Source organism: Galeopterus variegatus, unplaced genomic scaffold (genome assembly GCF_000696425.1).
Source record: "Galeopterus variegatus unplaced genomic scaffold, G_variegatus-3.0.2 Scaffold4082, whole genome shotgun sequence".
Classification (NCBI taxonomy): Eukaryota; Metazoa; Chordata; class Mammalia; order Dermoptera; family Cynocephalidae; genus Galeopterus; species Galeopterus variegatus.
Window position 1 is genome coordinate 1 of NW_007730193.1, and position 15,792 is coordinate 15,792.

General features: G+C 57.4%; 1 protein-coding gene across 1 annotated transcript in view; it reads left to right on the plus strand.

Moving 5' to 3' along the window:
* The first annotated feature begins 4,880 nt into the window (after positions 1-4,880).
* Positions 4,881-15,792, plus strand: part of CACNA1I (calcium channel, voltage-dependent, T type, alpha 1I subunit) — a 108,893-nt gene continuing 97,981 nt past the window's right edge. The window contains exon 1 of the mRNA XM_008586693.1: positions 4,881-5,122. Coding sequence (XP_008584915.1) covers positions 4,881-5,122 — 242 coding nt within the window. The remainder of the gene's footprint in view (positions 5,123-15,792) is intronic.

Consider the following 15,792-nt stretch of genomic DNA (forward strand, 5'->3'; position numbering starts at 1 on the left):
CCTGAATTTGTTTCTGGAGTGTGATTGTTGACAAAGGGATGAACAATTTGCTTACCTGTGTAAAAACACACACACACACTCTCTCTCTCTCTCTCTCTCACACACACACACGGTCTAGGATGACCAGGCTAGGCCTCAGGTCTTCCTCCATCAGGGCTCTGAGCTCTGTAGACACAAGGACTCCAAGAGTTCTGGTGTACCAGCCAGAAAATTCTGGGATGCACATTTCCCCACTGCCTTGGGAGGGCATGCAGGTCTTGGCTGGGCCAGCAGCTCTATCGCCACTGCCTGATGACTCACCTGGGAGGGGAGGACTGGTTCCAGGGCACTTTTCCCTGTCCCAGGTTGGTGCCTGTAATGATTCAATGCTTGGGCTTGGGAGTAGGCAGACCTGAGCTGGGACCCTGACTCTGCCCTTTGCTAGCTGCGTGAACTCGGGCACTGTTGGACTTCCCTGGGCCCTGGTCTCTTCCTCTATGAAGCAAGAATGAGAATGGTCTGTATCTTATGGAGTTGTGGTAAGAATTGACATAGATGATGCATAGAAAGCCCTTTGGCCATTGCCTGATGGTGATGATGGTGGCGGTGGTGGTGCTGGTGATGATAGTGGTGGTGATGATGGTGGTGGTGATGGTGATGATCGTGTCTGTGATTTTGGTGGTGGTGGTGATGGTGTTGGTGATGGTGGTAATGATGATAGTGGTGGTGATGGTGGTGATGATGATGGTGATGATGGCGATGGTGGTGGTGATGATGGTGTCAGTGATGGTGGTGATGGTGATGGTGGTGGTGATGATGGTGTCAGTGATGGTGGTGGTGGTGATGGTGTTGGTGATGGTGGTGATGATGTTGATGGTGATGATGGCGATGGTGGTGGTGATGGTGGTGATGATGATGATAGTGATGGTGATGATGGTGATGGTGGTGATGGTGGTGATGATGTTGATGGTGATGATGGCGATGGTGGTGGTGATGATGGTGTCAGTGATGGTGATGATGGTGATGGTGATGGTGACAGTGGTGATGGTGATGGTGGTGGTGATGGTGGTGATGATGATGATAGTGATGGTGATGATGGTGATGGTGATGGTGACAGTGGTGATGGTGATGGTGGTGGTGATGGTGGTGATGATGGTGATGGTGATGGTGACAGTGGTGATGGTGGTGATGGTGGTGATGGTGATGGTGGTGGTGATGGCAGAGGGAGGGCTGGTATACTAGCCCTTGGAGATGGTCACATGTGTGCTTGGGCTCCTGCCTTCCTGGGTCCCAGTGCTTTCTCATCTACATCATGTTGGGCCTGCTGAAGCAGGCAGGAGGAGGGACGAACTTTACAGAGAGGGAAACTGAGGCTCCAAGAGGCTGGTGGAGTCAGGAATGTGGTGTGTGACACAATGGGCGTCTGCTCCTGCCCCTGCTCATGGAGGCCAGTCTAATGGGCACGTCACTGCCTGGTGGGCTCTCCCCGGGGAAGGAAGGTGGGAACACCTAGAGGGAGGAGAACTGGGGGTGTGGAGGCAGCTCAGACTCTGGGGCCTGATGAGCCTGAGTGGGAATCCACCAATGCTGTCACCTAAAGCAGGTTCTCTCATGGATATAAGGCTCCCTCTGATGGCAGGTTGGAGTCCAGGGGGTCCAGCTCCCACCCCTCCATGTGCATACAGGCAGCTAGGGACAGGAGCTGAGCCACATGCACGGGGAAGAGGGGATTCTGGACTGGACTTTGGGGCTTTCGGAGGGGGGAGTGAGTCAGAGGCTGGTAGCCTAGGCATCTCCTAGGGAGCAGGTCAGAAGGTGGCCTGGGTGGTCGCTGGGGAGCAGGTCAGAGGGAGGTGGCCTGGGTGGTCTTTAGGAAGCAGGTCAGAGGGAGGTGGTCTGGGCAGTCACTGGGAAGCAGGTTGGGGGGTAGAGGTTGGGCGGTCACTGGGGAGTGGGTTGAGGGTGGTGTCCTTGGCAGTAATGGTTTCTAGGAGCCCCATGGTGAAGGAGAGAGGTGTGAGGACAGTAACACAGTGTGACAATTTTAAGCAGGAGCAAGAGACGAAAAAAGCAAGTTAATATCGAGCAGACAGAGCCCAGAGTGACACAGTGTTGGTTACGTGCGGCCCCAGACCCAGGGCAGTGCATTCCACTGTGCGGTTGCAGGAAGGGTTTCAGCAGTGCTGGGGTGGGGGATGCTCTTGGGGTCGAAGCAAGGCCAGGTGCTTCTACCTGTGAGATATATCTCCAACCCACCCCTTCTCCCACCTCCATCAGCAACCCCGGCTCTCTCCACCCCCTCTCCCTTCAGCCCCCAGAGGGTTGGCTTAAAAATACAGACCTGAATATACCACTCTCCTGCCAGAACCCTCCTGTGGCTTTTGTTGCATTTGGGATAAATCTCCAGCTCTTTCCATGGGCTCACACGGGGTTCTGCCAAACTCTCCAGTTTCATACCCTTCTTGCCTCCAGCTCCACCACCCTGGCCTCGTTTCTGTTCCTGAAACACACCGAGCTGGTTGCAGCCTCTGGGCCTTTGCACATGCTATTCCTTCTGCCTGGAGTGCTCTTCCTGCAGATCACCTGTGACTGGTGCTTTCTGGTTCTTGTTTTTATTTTTATTGATTTTATTTTTATTTTTTTGGCATCTGGCCGGTATGGGGATCCAAAGCCTTGACCTTGGTGTTATAACACTGCACTCTAACCAACTAAGGTAGGCAGCCAGCCCTCTTGTTGTTTTTAGCTTAAGCATCTCTTCCTTTAGTGAGGGCAAGGTGGTTTCTCTCTTCTCCTAGCTTTCTCCCTTGTTTATTTACTTCCCAGCCCCTTTTATTCAACAAATATTTATTGAGCGCTTAGTATGTTCCAGGCACTGTTCCAGGAGCTGGGGATACGGCAGTGAATGAAACAGATCACCATACCTGCTCTCTTACAGCCTTCTTTCAGGTTGGAGAGACAGATATCAAATCCTAGAGATATAAATACATAAGCTATGCAGTATGTTTGATGGTGATAGAGCTGTGGAAAACCAGAAAGAGGAATTAATTGACATGTCTCTCTCCTTGCTGGAGTTGGGGCTGAGTGAGGGCTGGTCGCAAGTCTGGCTCGTTCACCAGCATAGCCACGGAGTCAGCATGGTGCCTGCACATGTAGGTGCTCAGGAAATATTGCTGGACAAATGAGTGAATCAACAGGGCCTGGAAGAACAGGGCATGGAGAGATGGTGGGAAGGATACTGTGGCGAGAGGGAACAGCGTGGACAGAGGCCTGGAGGAGGGCAGCCAGCCTGCTCTAGCACCTGAGGAGGTCCCGTTTGGTCAGAGCGGGTGGCCAGTGGAGGGAGTGGTGGGCTCCGAGGCTGGCACAGGGGTGGGCAGACCTGGACCCCCCCACCCCCACACCGGAAGGATGTTTTTCAGCCTGCGGGGTTGACACGTGGCAGGCCAAGGTGCCTGGGAGCTTATGTAAGGCCCGTGGCTGTTTTTCTGGAACCAAGAGCAAAGCCCTGAGCACAGGAGAAAACTCTGCCTCCCTGACCAGCCGGGTGAAGTGGCAGGAGGCACCAACTCCCGCCCGTTGCCCCTGGGAGCCAGGGAAATGTCCAAACGCATCAGCTCCAGGCTGCTCAGTCGACAGCTGAGGAGCCGCTGGCAGCAGCCGGGTGGGCGCCAGGGATCTGGGCCTCATCCCCCATTCCCGCTGCCCTGCCAGGTGCCGTCAGGGTGTTAGGGCCTAGGGGACCCTAGTGAACGAGGCTTCGGGAATGGGTAGCATCCTGGGTAAGGTGGGGCTGGGGCAGGCCTGGGAGTGGCAACTCTTCCTGCCCTCGGCCAGCGAGGCTACCGTCAGTTGTCATTGATGGGTCTGGAGGGCTGGTGCTGGGATTCTGGCCTGTAAGCACCACCTGGTTCAAGGCTTGGCTCAGTGTGTAGACTTGGCAAGCCTCTGCCTTCTCCTAGCCTCAGTTTCTCCATCTGTCAAATGGGCATCATATCCTCCTGAGGCTGTTTGAGCATCAGAAGATGCCCATGAGTAGAAGTGCCCCTGAGTTAGAGTCAGGATCAGCAACATGATTTGCAGGGCCCAGTACAAAATAAACGTGTGGGACCCCTTGATAAAAAATTATTTCAAGCTGATGACAGCAGACTGTGAAGGCAAGTGCAGGGCTTTCTGAGTGCGGGGCCCTATGCAACTGTCCAGGTCACAGAGCCCAGAAGCCGGCCCTGACTGGAGTTCCATCTCTGCTGTTACTTGGCTTTGTGTCTGTCCTGTCCCTTCTTTGGGTCTCAGTTTCTCCATCTGTAAAGCAACGAGGTTGGTCTCTAAGACCCCCAGGTGCTCAGCCCTGTGAGGCAGTGGGTGGGAGGTCTCTGGGTCAAGGACTCAGCTGCAGGTCTCAGCTCAGGCATCGCTTCCTTGGGGAAGCCTACAGTGATCCCCTCATGGCTTGTCAGGGTCCCCCAGTGTCTGATTCCACAGCACCCCAACTTTCCCTTTGTAACATGCACTGTTCTGGCAATAAGGTCTGTCTTTACAGTAACATTTTTCTTGCAAGTTTTCTTTACCTCTGATAAAGAAATAAATATAGACTCTAGTCTTGTAAAACAATTAATATCACGATTACATTCTGAGAAGGTTTATTCTCCCCACTTTGCATTTGCCAGAACTGAGTCCCAGCAAGGTGCACCACACCTGGCCCATGACCGCCTGGCTGGGTGGGTTCTAACTGGGGTGCAGCTGGGCCCTTGGCACTTTGCTGAGAGTGAAGGCGAGGCCTGCGGGGCCTGAGGCGGGTTGAGCCGTGTCCCCATGGGGGGGAGGGCAGGTTTGGATGTGAGTGCTGGGCCTGCCCCCATGTGCCACCCTCTGTGTCTCCCTAGGGCTCCCAGCTCAGCGCTGCCATGGCTGAGAGCACCTCGCCGCCCTCCTTGTCTGCAGCCGCTCCAGCCTCTGAGCCGCAGGTCGAGGAGCAGCCGGGGCCCCAGAGCCCCCCTCCCTCCCCTCCAGGCCTGGATGAGCCCCTGGATGGAGCCGATCCAGCCGATCCGGACGTGCCACACCCAGACCTGGCACCAGTTGCCTTCTTCTGTCTGCGACAGACCACCAGCCCCCGGAACTGGTGCATCAAGATGGTGTGTAGTCCATATCCTCCGTGTGGCCCGGGCCATTCCATTCCAGCCCAGTGAGCCCTCTGCCCACACCTTCCTCTGTCAGGAGCCCTGTGGCCTGGCTGAGGCCACTGGGCCTTGGTGGTGGCGACGGAGCTGAGGTGGTGAGTCTGGGAGACATCAGGCCTGGTGAGGACCTGGTGTCCTGCTGACATGAAGGTTCTGGAAGTTGCCGATGACTGTGGGGTCATCGTGTCCAGTGGCTGGCTGGCTCAGAGTTCTTGGGTGGGGCCAGGGGTGCAGATAAGTCAGATGCTGGCCCAGCTCCCAGAACTGAGCCATTCATGGATGGTGAGCACACAAGTGACAGGAGCCACGATGGAGGACCTGTGGGCATAGCCCGGGGCAGCTGATCCCAACGGGGCCAACAGGCAGGGGAGGCCCCGCCCGCCCCTCGCTCTCCACGTTGTGCCTCTGTCCAGGGCCACGGGGCAGCGGCAAGAGCCTCCTCACGTCTTCTTGCCTCCACTTGCTGCCTTGTGCTTATGTCACCCCTGCTTGAGACCCTTCACGGTCTCCCATGGCCCTAGAGGTACAGGGCAGAGTCCTAACCCCGCCCGCCAGGCCCTGCGTGCCCCTCGCCCGCCTTGCTTCCCAGCACTCTGCTTCCCCAGGGCTCTTCCAGGCCTCAGGGCCCCTCAGTGCTCTTCCCTCTGTCTGCAACACGTGTCCCTTCTCTCCTCACCTGACCACATCCTTTGCTGTGTCACGGCTTATGCGTCTCCTCCTTAGGGAAGCCTTGCCATTTATTGTCACATTCCAGGGCACTGTCAGGTGACCAGCACCGTGCCCGGCACGTGGCGGGTGCTCAGTGCTTGCTGGGTGCATGCCGGAGATGTCTGAGCTGGCTCTTCAGCGAGGCGTGGCACTAGTCAGGTAGAGGGCGGTGGGCAGGAGGGTGTCAGGCAGAGGGTGCGGCAGGAGGAGAGAGGAACGGAGGCGTGTGGTGCGGCTGGGGCAGAAGGAGCGAGCGGCCAAGTGGAGAGAGATGAGCTGGGAGGAGCAGGAGACCTTGCAGGGCCTGTGGGCTGCAGGAGGGCTCCGGGGAGCTTGCAAGGAGTCCAAAGCAGGGGTGTGGGGACATCTGGGATTTAGGACTGTGAGTTAGCTGTGGTCCCAGCACTCTGCTTCCCCAGGGCTCTTCCAGGCCTCAGGGCCCCTCAGTGCTCTTCCCTCTGTCTGCAACGCGTGTCCCTTCTCTCCTCACCTGACCACATCCTTTGCTGCCTCACGGCTTATGCGTCTCCTCCTTAGGGAAGCCTTGCCATTTATTGTCACATTCCGGGGCACTGTCAGGTGACCAGCACCGTGCCCGGCATGTGGCGGGTGCTCAGTGCTTGCTGGGTGCATGCCGGAGATGTCTGAGCTGGCTCTTCAGCGAGGCGTGGCACTAGTCAGGTAGAGGGCGGTGGGCAGGAGGGTGTCAGGCAGAGGGTGTGGCAGGAGGAGAGAGGAACGGAGGCGTGTGGTGCGGCTGGGGCAGAAGGAGCGAGCGGCCGAGTGGAGAGAGATGAGCTGGGAGGAGCAGGAGACCTTGCAGGGCCTGTGGGCTGCAGGAGGGCTCCGGGGAGCTGGCAAGGAGTCCAAAGCAGGGGTGTGGGGACATCTGGGATTTAGGACTGTGAGTTAGCTGTGGTGTGGGACTGGATGGCAGGGGTGAGCCAGTGGCCAGGGGCCAGTAAGGTGGAGGCTTTGGGACCTAGACTGTGGTGGCCTTGAGGTTGCAGGGCCCACTGAACAGAGCCCACTCAGGGCTCGAGGTACTGGTGGTCAAGGGCAGCATGGGGGATGCTGGGGATTCGGGCTTTAGGTCTGAGCCGAGTCCTGCCCTGGATGCCAGGGATGCCTGTGATGTGGGCTGGGGTAGTTGGGCTGGCCAGGGGGATGCAGCCGTGCCAGAGCCCAGATCTGCCAGCCTCCCTCTCTCTATGGGGCTCAGGTGATAGCGGATTCACCAACTCTTGGAAACCAGAGGATCTCTGCTGGAGTGGGCAGAGAGCACAGTTGGGAGAGTGGGGGGATGGCAAAAGCCTTAGAGCTGCTGTGGGATGGCTCATGGGGTCTCAAGCGTGGTGAGCTGGTCTGCTCAGTAATTTAGTGCATCCAGCTCTCACTGACGTTTGCCCTGGGGACACAGAGGACAAAGAAGCAGAGCCCTCCCAGAGAGGTCTTGGAGTGGGGACGCAGGCATCACCCATGTGGGTAGTTTTAACACAAAGTGCTGGGGAAATCCTAGAGGCCTGCAGTGTGTGAGCAGGGGTGGCCAGGCCAGAGAAGGGGGTGACCACAGGAGCTATGGGCTTTTGAGGAAGAGAAAGGCTGACTGAAGGACAAGGGAGACAATGAGACAATGTCACAGGGCCTTTCCTGGGCGGGATGACAAGAGTTGATTCTGGCTCTGCTACTTGAGTGCTGCATGACCTTGAGTAAGTCACTTCACCTCTCTGAGCCTCAAGTGGTTAGGATAGTCAGTATTACTCTGGGCTGGAGGCAGGGGCGTGGCTCAGATGACCTTGGCTGGGAAGTGTGGCCCAGCTCGGTCTCTAATGGGCTCTAGCAGGTCTGGCTGGGCTGAAGCAGCACAAAGCTGGCTCAAGTGTCACTGAAAGGCCCCTTGATGGGGAGTTGGTCTGAGTCCTGTCTGTCATGTGTGACTTTGGGCAGTCCCCTCTCTCTGAGCCTCAGCTCCTCCACCTGAAAAGGAGGGGCTGGATAAGATGCCCCTTTCCTACCCTGGGAGCTCAGGTGCCAGCCACACTTGCTACAGAAGATGGTGCCCACGCCCTTGACGTCAGGCACTGGGCCCTGGCCACTGAGCCAGTCCTCAGGGACCCTCCCAGTTCTCCACCTTTCTGGCCTGTTCGGCAGAGTCCCTGGGGTCCCTGTCCCCTTTGTCTTTACTACCCCTCTCGCCTCTACCCTCAGGGCATGTGGATCATGGCCTGGGATTGGAGACAACAGAGGGGCTGGCCCGGGAGGGGACAGAAGGGGTCCTGATCCTGGGCAGAGCTGGGCTTGACCCTCATCTGTCTTGGGGAGAGCCCTGGGTCCAAGGGGGTGGGGCGGAATTCAGCTGTCTCCTTCAGTGGGGCTTCCAAACCCTGGGAGCAGCCCAGAGTGAGGGGCTCCACCAGGATCCCCCTGGCCATAGGCTGCAAAGACAGGGGCTGAGGGAAGGAGATAATTCAGGTCTCAGCCCAAACTGGCGAGGTAATTTCTGGGCTGCTTTCAGACCAGAGATTTGGTGATTCTAAAGCAGAGCAACTTCAAAAGTGTCAGGTTCTGGGACACTCTGACTTGAAACTTCCGTGACTGAGTCTAAGGGTTCAAAGTTATGCTTTAAGGCTCAGCGACACTGAAATTCTACGCTTCTGTGATTCAAAGAGTGCAAAAATTTTGTGTTTCAAAGAGACACAGAGTGTGAGAGTCTAAGATTTGGTGGCTGCGACGTTGTGTGTCTGGGAGTTGGAGGTCCTGTTGCTTTAAGGCTCAGCGACACTGAAATTCTACGCTTCTGTGATTCAAAGAGTGCAAAAATTTTGTGTTTCAAAGAGACACGGAGTGTGAGAGTCTAAGATTTGGTGGCTGCGACGTTGTGTGTCTGGGAGTTGGAGGTCCTGTGATTCTGGGTCCTCTGACTACAGTGCTGCTGGGCTAAGACTTCATAGCCGAGTTGAGTCAGGCACGAGAGAGGCCGTGGGCGGTTTCTACAAACACAGGCCCAGGAGACTTTGGTATCCATAGGGGGCCCCTGGAGCAGGGACTTGGTCATGGGAGCTCAGGGTGGGGTTTAGGGGCTTAGAGATGGTGTGTTTGCATGTGTGTGGGGGGGTGTCTTTGATTAGGAGCTGAGGGCTCTAGGATTCTTCCCTAGTCAGAAGCCTCCCTCCCCCACATTCTCAGGGTTAACCTAGTGCTTAACCTAGTGCTTCCCTGGGCACTATTGGCATTTTGGGTGTGACAGTGTTTTGTAGCCCAGGCTATCTTGTACATTACAGGATGTCAACCCCTGGGGGCTGAATATGAATCATGCCCCTCAACCACTGTGACCACCACAAATGACCCTTCACATGTCCAGATCCTGCCGTGGGTGGTTCTGCTACCCACTGAGAACCCAAAAGCTTGGTGGACACACAGGCATTGGGGTCAGGCTAGTGGGAGTGGCTGTCGTGACCCCCAGCCCAGGAGGGGGCAGGCAGTGTGGGAGGGTCTGCCCAACAGCCTGCCTTGAGCTTGTGTCCCTGGCCCAGAGCCAGCAACCCTTTGAAGCTTGGGGCTCGCTGACTCAGCTCCTCAACCGGCCCAGAGCTCGGCCCTGAGTCACCACCTGACTCACTGAAGAGCCAGCAGGCTGCAGGACCCTCCCTGGGCCCATGAGCTGGGGCGGGAAGGGTCCCCTCACTCAAATGTCAGCACCGCTCCCTGCCTGGCCTGGGCCTTGGACGTGTGCTGTCAGCTGGGGTTTCAGCCAGAATCCCTCTTGGTTTGAAATGTCAGGGGATAGATTGCACCATTTGACTCATGGGGATGTAGAGTGTGGACCTGAGTCAGACAGACCCAGGGGCTGGTTCTGCCTCTCACTTGCTGTGTGACCATGGGTCAGTTTCGTGGCCTGAGACCCAATGTCCCCACCTTTCAAACAGGTTAGTAATACCTGCATCACAGGGTTGCACTGAAGACCAAAGTAGTACATAAGGCAAATGTGACCATGGAGCTTTGTGGACTAGAAAAGCTGCCACACGTTGGTTATCCCTCTGATTACCTGTGCCCGAGCAGCGAGCAGGGCCCTCGCACGCAGCTGAGTAAACACTCTGCTTGTGGTAGATTCAATAAGACATTGGGCGACAGGTCTTCAGACAGAACATAACACTTTCAGAGAACATTGTTTCCAGGGAAAATCAGATTCCATCTCTGTTATTTAGGTGAATTTGTGCGAGCTGTGCTGATGGATCCCGGCATCCTCCAGCAGGGCACCCCTGCCAGCCCTGACTGATCAGTTGGAAACCTGTTTCCACCCTCAGTCAGGCTTCCAGAGCCTTTGTCAGGAGCATAACTGGCTGCACGTGAGAGAAGGGCCAGTCAGAGGTGGGTCGCACTCACATGTGTTCCCCTGCCCGGAGCCTCAGTTTTCTCAACTCTACAATGGGGCGATTGAAGACGCTTAGAGATGATTCCTGTAGAGCACCCAGCAGCATGTCCGACACAGAGGAGGTGCTCAGGGTGATAACAAGAGTTGCCGCTTACTGTTCAAATTGCTTTGCCTGCGTTATCACCCCGAACCCTTGTAGCTACCCCCAGAGGTAGGTGCCCTCACAGCCCTGTTTGACAGATGAGGAAAGTGAGGCTCAGAGAGGTTGAGTAACTTTTATCCAGGGTTGCACAGCCAGGATGTGCTAGAGCTGGGCTGAAAACCCCAATTTCTCTGACTCCTTAGCCCTGGCTTTTATCCAGGACACCACTGCCGCCACCTGTGGAGCCTGGAGAAATGCCCGGCTCTGCACTCCACCCAGGCCAGGGAGGTGGTTTGCTTCACAGTTTCAGGTATCTGGGCGATGATCCCCCAGGTTCCCAGCATGAACATTCAGCCGCAGCCTCTCTGTGGTCTGCCTGGGATGACCCCCTTGAGGACTTTGCAGCCCCCTCCCGTCCTGGCATGCTCCTGGGCTGGGCCCCTCGACAGCCAGTGCTGAGTGTGCTTCTGCTACGGTGTACGGTGCGGAGCGGACCAGCCGTGCATGGTGGGGAGGCAGTCGGCCATGCAGGCCTCACCTCTGCTCGGGAGGCGGGAGGGTGCCAGTCTGGGCTGGGAGGCAGGAGACACCAGCTGCCTAGTGACCTTGGACAAGTCACTCCCCTTCTGGTGCCATCGGTCTCCCCATCGTGCAAATGGGGAGAGTTGGGTGGTGAGGTCTGGAAGGGGCTGCCCGGGGTACCCACTCCGCTCCCCTCCTCGTGGGAAGGCTCACTTGCTCTGTGCCTTTGCAGCTGTGGTCCTGGTTCAAGCCACCGTCCTGCCTTGCCCCGCTCCCCTGCCTGCCTCCAGCCCTCTCTCTGCCTGCTAGAGGTGGAGTCTGTGGGTGTTCTTGCTTCTAAGTGGCCGTCTGGTTCTGGGTGTCCCCCTGGCTGAGACTCCTGCCTCTCAGGCCTGCTGACCTCAGCGTTATGGGCAGGGCCCACAGTTGGTCTTCTCCCAGCCTGGTGGTGCCCAGTCTTGTGCTGTTCACTGCGAGGGTTCGGTGAGTCTTTGGGGGATGAATGGGCTCTCATTCCCCCATTCACTGGCCCAGCCACCAGAGCAGTCACTACTTCACTGACAGCATGCTGTGAGCAGCACCGTGCAGAGGACAGCCTTGGCCACCTTGTGTAGGGGAAGATTGTTTGGGTTCCTAAGAGAGATGTGCAGCCTCGAGACCCATCATGAGAGGGTGCCTGCGAGATTATGGTGAAAAATAGTGGTAGCCCATTGTGTTGGCTGGGGGCCTGCAGAGGAGGGTCCCAAAGGAGGGGTGGCCGCTTCTGGGATTGGTGTTGGAAGCAAGGGACTCAGAGGTGACTCAGGGTCTGTGGCTTGGTTGCTGAGTGAATGAAAACCTTCTCCTGGCTTCTTGGCCGAGTGGCCTTGGACGAGTCCCTTGCTCTTGCTGGGCCTCTGTCTGTGAGCCGAGGACTACAGCGACTCCCAATGGGAATGTCAAGGGGTCAAATGAAAATTCCAGGGCAAGCACGGGTCTCCTGGCTTCTTGGCCGAGTGGCCTTGGACGAGTCCCTTGCTCTTGCTGGGCCTCTGTCTGTGAGCCGAGAACTACAGCGACTCCCAATGGGAATGTCAAGGGGTCAAATGAAAATTCCAGGGCAAGCACGGGGCAGATGGTTAAGTTCCTAGTGGTAGCTTTGTGTGCCCTGGAGCTGATGGTGGAGTTGGCAGGGTCCTGAGGGCAGGTGGCAGGTAGGCCCCACGTCTCTGGCAATGGTCTGAGAGGCCCCAGGGGTGGCAAGGGTTGGAATGTGCTGGCCCCTGGAGGTGGGAGGGCAAGAAGTCAGCGGGGGGCACCTAGAAAGCTGTATATGTGGTGGGGGAGGAACGGGGCCATCACCACAGAAGACCCCTTTCCCTTCACCTGCTACCCCTGCCCTGGTCATTTAGTCCATCCCCCTGTCTCTGGTCCTGCTGCACCAGACAGGGCCTTGGGCTGGTGAATAAAGACCCTTCTGGGGGCCCTGGACTAAAGGAAGTCCTCCTTTAATCTAGCCTCCTTCCCTCCAGTCCTGAGCCCTTTCTCCCTAGCAGGGCCCTTGGGGGTGTCTGGGGTTGAGTTCCTCCTTCTCTTCCTGTCTAAACAGGCAGCTCCTGGGACCTTGCTCCTCCCGCCCCATGTGACAGTGGTGTCACCCTCCCTGCCCTCCCCCCACAGTGGAGGGAGCACTGGGCCAGGAGCCCAAAGCTGTGTGACCTCAGCAATCACCTCTCCCCTGAACTGGCTCCCTCCTCCGGGGATCTGCATGGAAGTTGCTTGGCACCTGTCAAGTGCTCTATACCCAGGAGGGGCTGTGGTCCCTGTCCCTCCCCTCACTTGCTTGCTTGTTCTTTCCTCACTTGGAAACTTTTGTTGCCCCACACTGCTCCCAGAACAGTCGAACTCAGCCCGGACCCGAGTTCTTCCGCCGCCCGCCCTGGCTGTCCTCCAACCCCACGCCCGCTGTTGCCTTCACGCTCTCTGTCCTGAAGCCCACACAGCTGCTGCCTCTGTCGCCGCTTTCCCTCGCCTCTGCGGTTGCCTCTGCCGGGCTGGCCGCCTGTGATGCCCTCGCCCCATCGCTGGTTCCAAATCCCACCTGCCCCACAGGGTCTAGCTTCCAGGCACCACCTGCAGGAAGTCTTCCTGGATCCCCAACGTTTTCCTCCCCAGACCCCCTCAGCTCTCATCAGTCCCTCCCTGCGTCTGCTCCTGCGTCCCTGTGCTTGTTTGCTACGTGCCGTGTCTCTCCACAAGGCTGGGGAAAGTCCAGCTGTGTGTCGGACACTGTTCTGGACTTGAGTGGAGGTGCCCCCAGGGCTGTTTAGCTGTGTTGGGTGGGGTGGCAGCACACCAGGCTCGGGCACTCAGCAGTGACCCCAAGGAGTCCCCAGCCTGATGGAGGAGGCAGAACCACACCGAATCACACTCCTGTGAGGCAAAATGGAGTAAAGCCTGGGCAGAGGGGCCCTCAGGGGGCCACAGGTGACAGGAGAGTGGAGTGGTCAGCTTGTCCTGACCAGGGATGCCATGGGAGCCTTACCCCGTGAAGAAGGAAACCTCGGAGCCAGGACAGGAGAGACTTGAGGGGAGAAATGGAGGCAGGGAACGGCATCCCAGCTAAGGAAGCAGCCTGATCAAGGGCTCAGAGCCCAGTTTGTGGTCACCAGGGATGCTGGTAACAGCCTGGACTGTGGCTGGGGGGGACAGGAGCAGGTCGAGGACAGAAGGATGTTTGGGGTCCAGATTCCGGAGGGCAGAGGGGAAGACTGCAACGGGGGGGTGCTGGTGTTCATTAAGGACCTACTCGGTGCTGGGTGTGTTTCTTCTTCCCAGCAGCTCAGCTGGCTCCAGATGTTGGCCATTTGACAGATGAGGTCCAGAGGCGCTGGTGTTCATTAAGGACCTACTCGGTGCTGGGTGCGTTTCTTCTTCCCAGCAGCTCAGCTGGCTCCAGATGTTGGCCATTTGACAGATGAGGTCCAGAGAGGTGAACTGCTTGTCCGGGGCCACCCAGCGTGGTGGTGGCCGAGTGGGGCTTGGGTAGGAGACCTGACAGGCAGTCTCGTTGTAATTGATATAGAGCAGGTGACTCAGAAAGAGGGCTGGCTGGCTGATGAACAGTCAGTCTCCTCCTGGGGAATTTAAAACATGATTGGATTTTTACTGGTCCATCCTGCCTGGGCTTCGGCTTCTGACACAGAAGCGACTTTGACCTGCTGCCTCCCTCAGACCGCTCATGATCCTGTCGGGAGACAAATGGCCTCATCTGTTTCCCTCAGAGAGAAATCAATACGTCTTTTTAATCAGCCCGAATGTCTTCCTGCTAATCTCTCTCTCCAGCCTTCCAGTGGGGCTCCTTCACATCTCTGTGCCCCTCTGCCGGGTGGAGCTGCGCTCTGCTCCCCTGCCCTCGCCCGTCCCCAGGCTCTGATCCCGAGGCTGGTGCTTACTGCTGTGCGCTGCTGAGCAAACGACTTGGCCTCTCTGAGCGCTGGTTCCATCTAGATGAGAAAGCAGGAAGAGAAGGCTTGGCCGACTGTGGGGCCGGGTGCTGAGCTGCGGGGAGATGGCCGGGTGGAGGTGGACAGAGAAGGGACTGCCAAGGGCTGCAGAAGGCTTACCCTGGCAGAGCAGTGGGGAGGCGCCCAGCCCCGCCCCTGCGTCCCAGTGAGGAGGTGATTGTGGACTGACTGTCCCCAGAGTCCAGTCTGGGCTCTGCCAAGTCCAAGCCCAGTGACCCCAGGCAGGTAACCCCTCCTCTCTGGGTCTCAGTTTCCTCATCCATAAAATGGGGGTGGGGGGTGGGCAATATCAGTGATTTTCAACCAGGGGTGATTTTGCCCCCCCCAGGGGACATTTGGCAATGTCTGGAGACATTTTTGGTTGTCACAACTTAGGGAGGGTTTCCAGTGGGTAAAGGCCAAACATCCTACAATGTGCAGGACAGTCCCCACAAGAGAGAATGGTCCGTCCCCAAATGTCACCAGTGCCAAGGCTGAGGAGCCCTGGCCTAGGTGGTCTCTGAGATCTCTTGAAGCTCTGGAAGTGTGGGAATGGCATGGAGTTAAGGGCCTTGCAGGGAGGATGCCGAGACAGAATGGGAATCTCTGGGGGAGGAGGAGGGAGTGGTGCGGAGTCCCAACCTGAAGGGTTTCCTGTCGTGTCTCTCTAGTGCCTGTCTCTTCCTCTGCCCTGCACACAGTAGGTGTGCAGCAAAGCTTTCGATGCGGCGCGTCCTAGCAGGCAAGGTTGGAGGTGGAGGCGGTGTGGACAGAGATGAGGCTAGAGGGTGGCCGAGGGCGCAGACACCAAGGACCTTGGATGCCGAGCCAAGGAGATGGACACCTACCTGGAAGGCAGTGGGGAGCAGCAGGAAGCTTCTGGTTTCGGAAGAGCCCTTTGGCCGCCGTGTGGAGGACGTATCAGGAGGCAAGGCTGGAGGAGCAGGCTGTTGCAAGACTCTGGAAGGAGGGAGTGTGGCCTGCCCGGGCTGTGGGGTGCAGAGGAGTGGCTGGAGAGGAGAGGTTTAGATGGCAAAATGGGCAGGTCTCCGAGGTGGATGTGGGACAAGGGGGAGGGGGACTCCTGAGGAGTCCAGTCTGGACACCTGCCGGGTCATGGGGCTGGGAAGGCAGAGGGAGCATCTGGTGGTCTGGGGAGAATATGGCGTGATGAAGTCGAGGTTCCCAGAGACATCCCAGGGCGGGGTCCAGGAGGCCCGTTGCTCAGCACAGAGTGAGCCTGCGCTGGACAGAGACTCAGGACCTGGTCAGCCCACGGACCATCATCAAGCCTGTGGGATCGTGAGGAAAAGTTTCTGGAACAGGAGTTTTAACCTGGGGTTTGTGATCTTGGATGGGGACAAGTTGCATATTTGTTTTCACTGAACTTTGAAATTTAGCATTTCT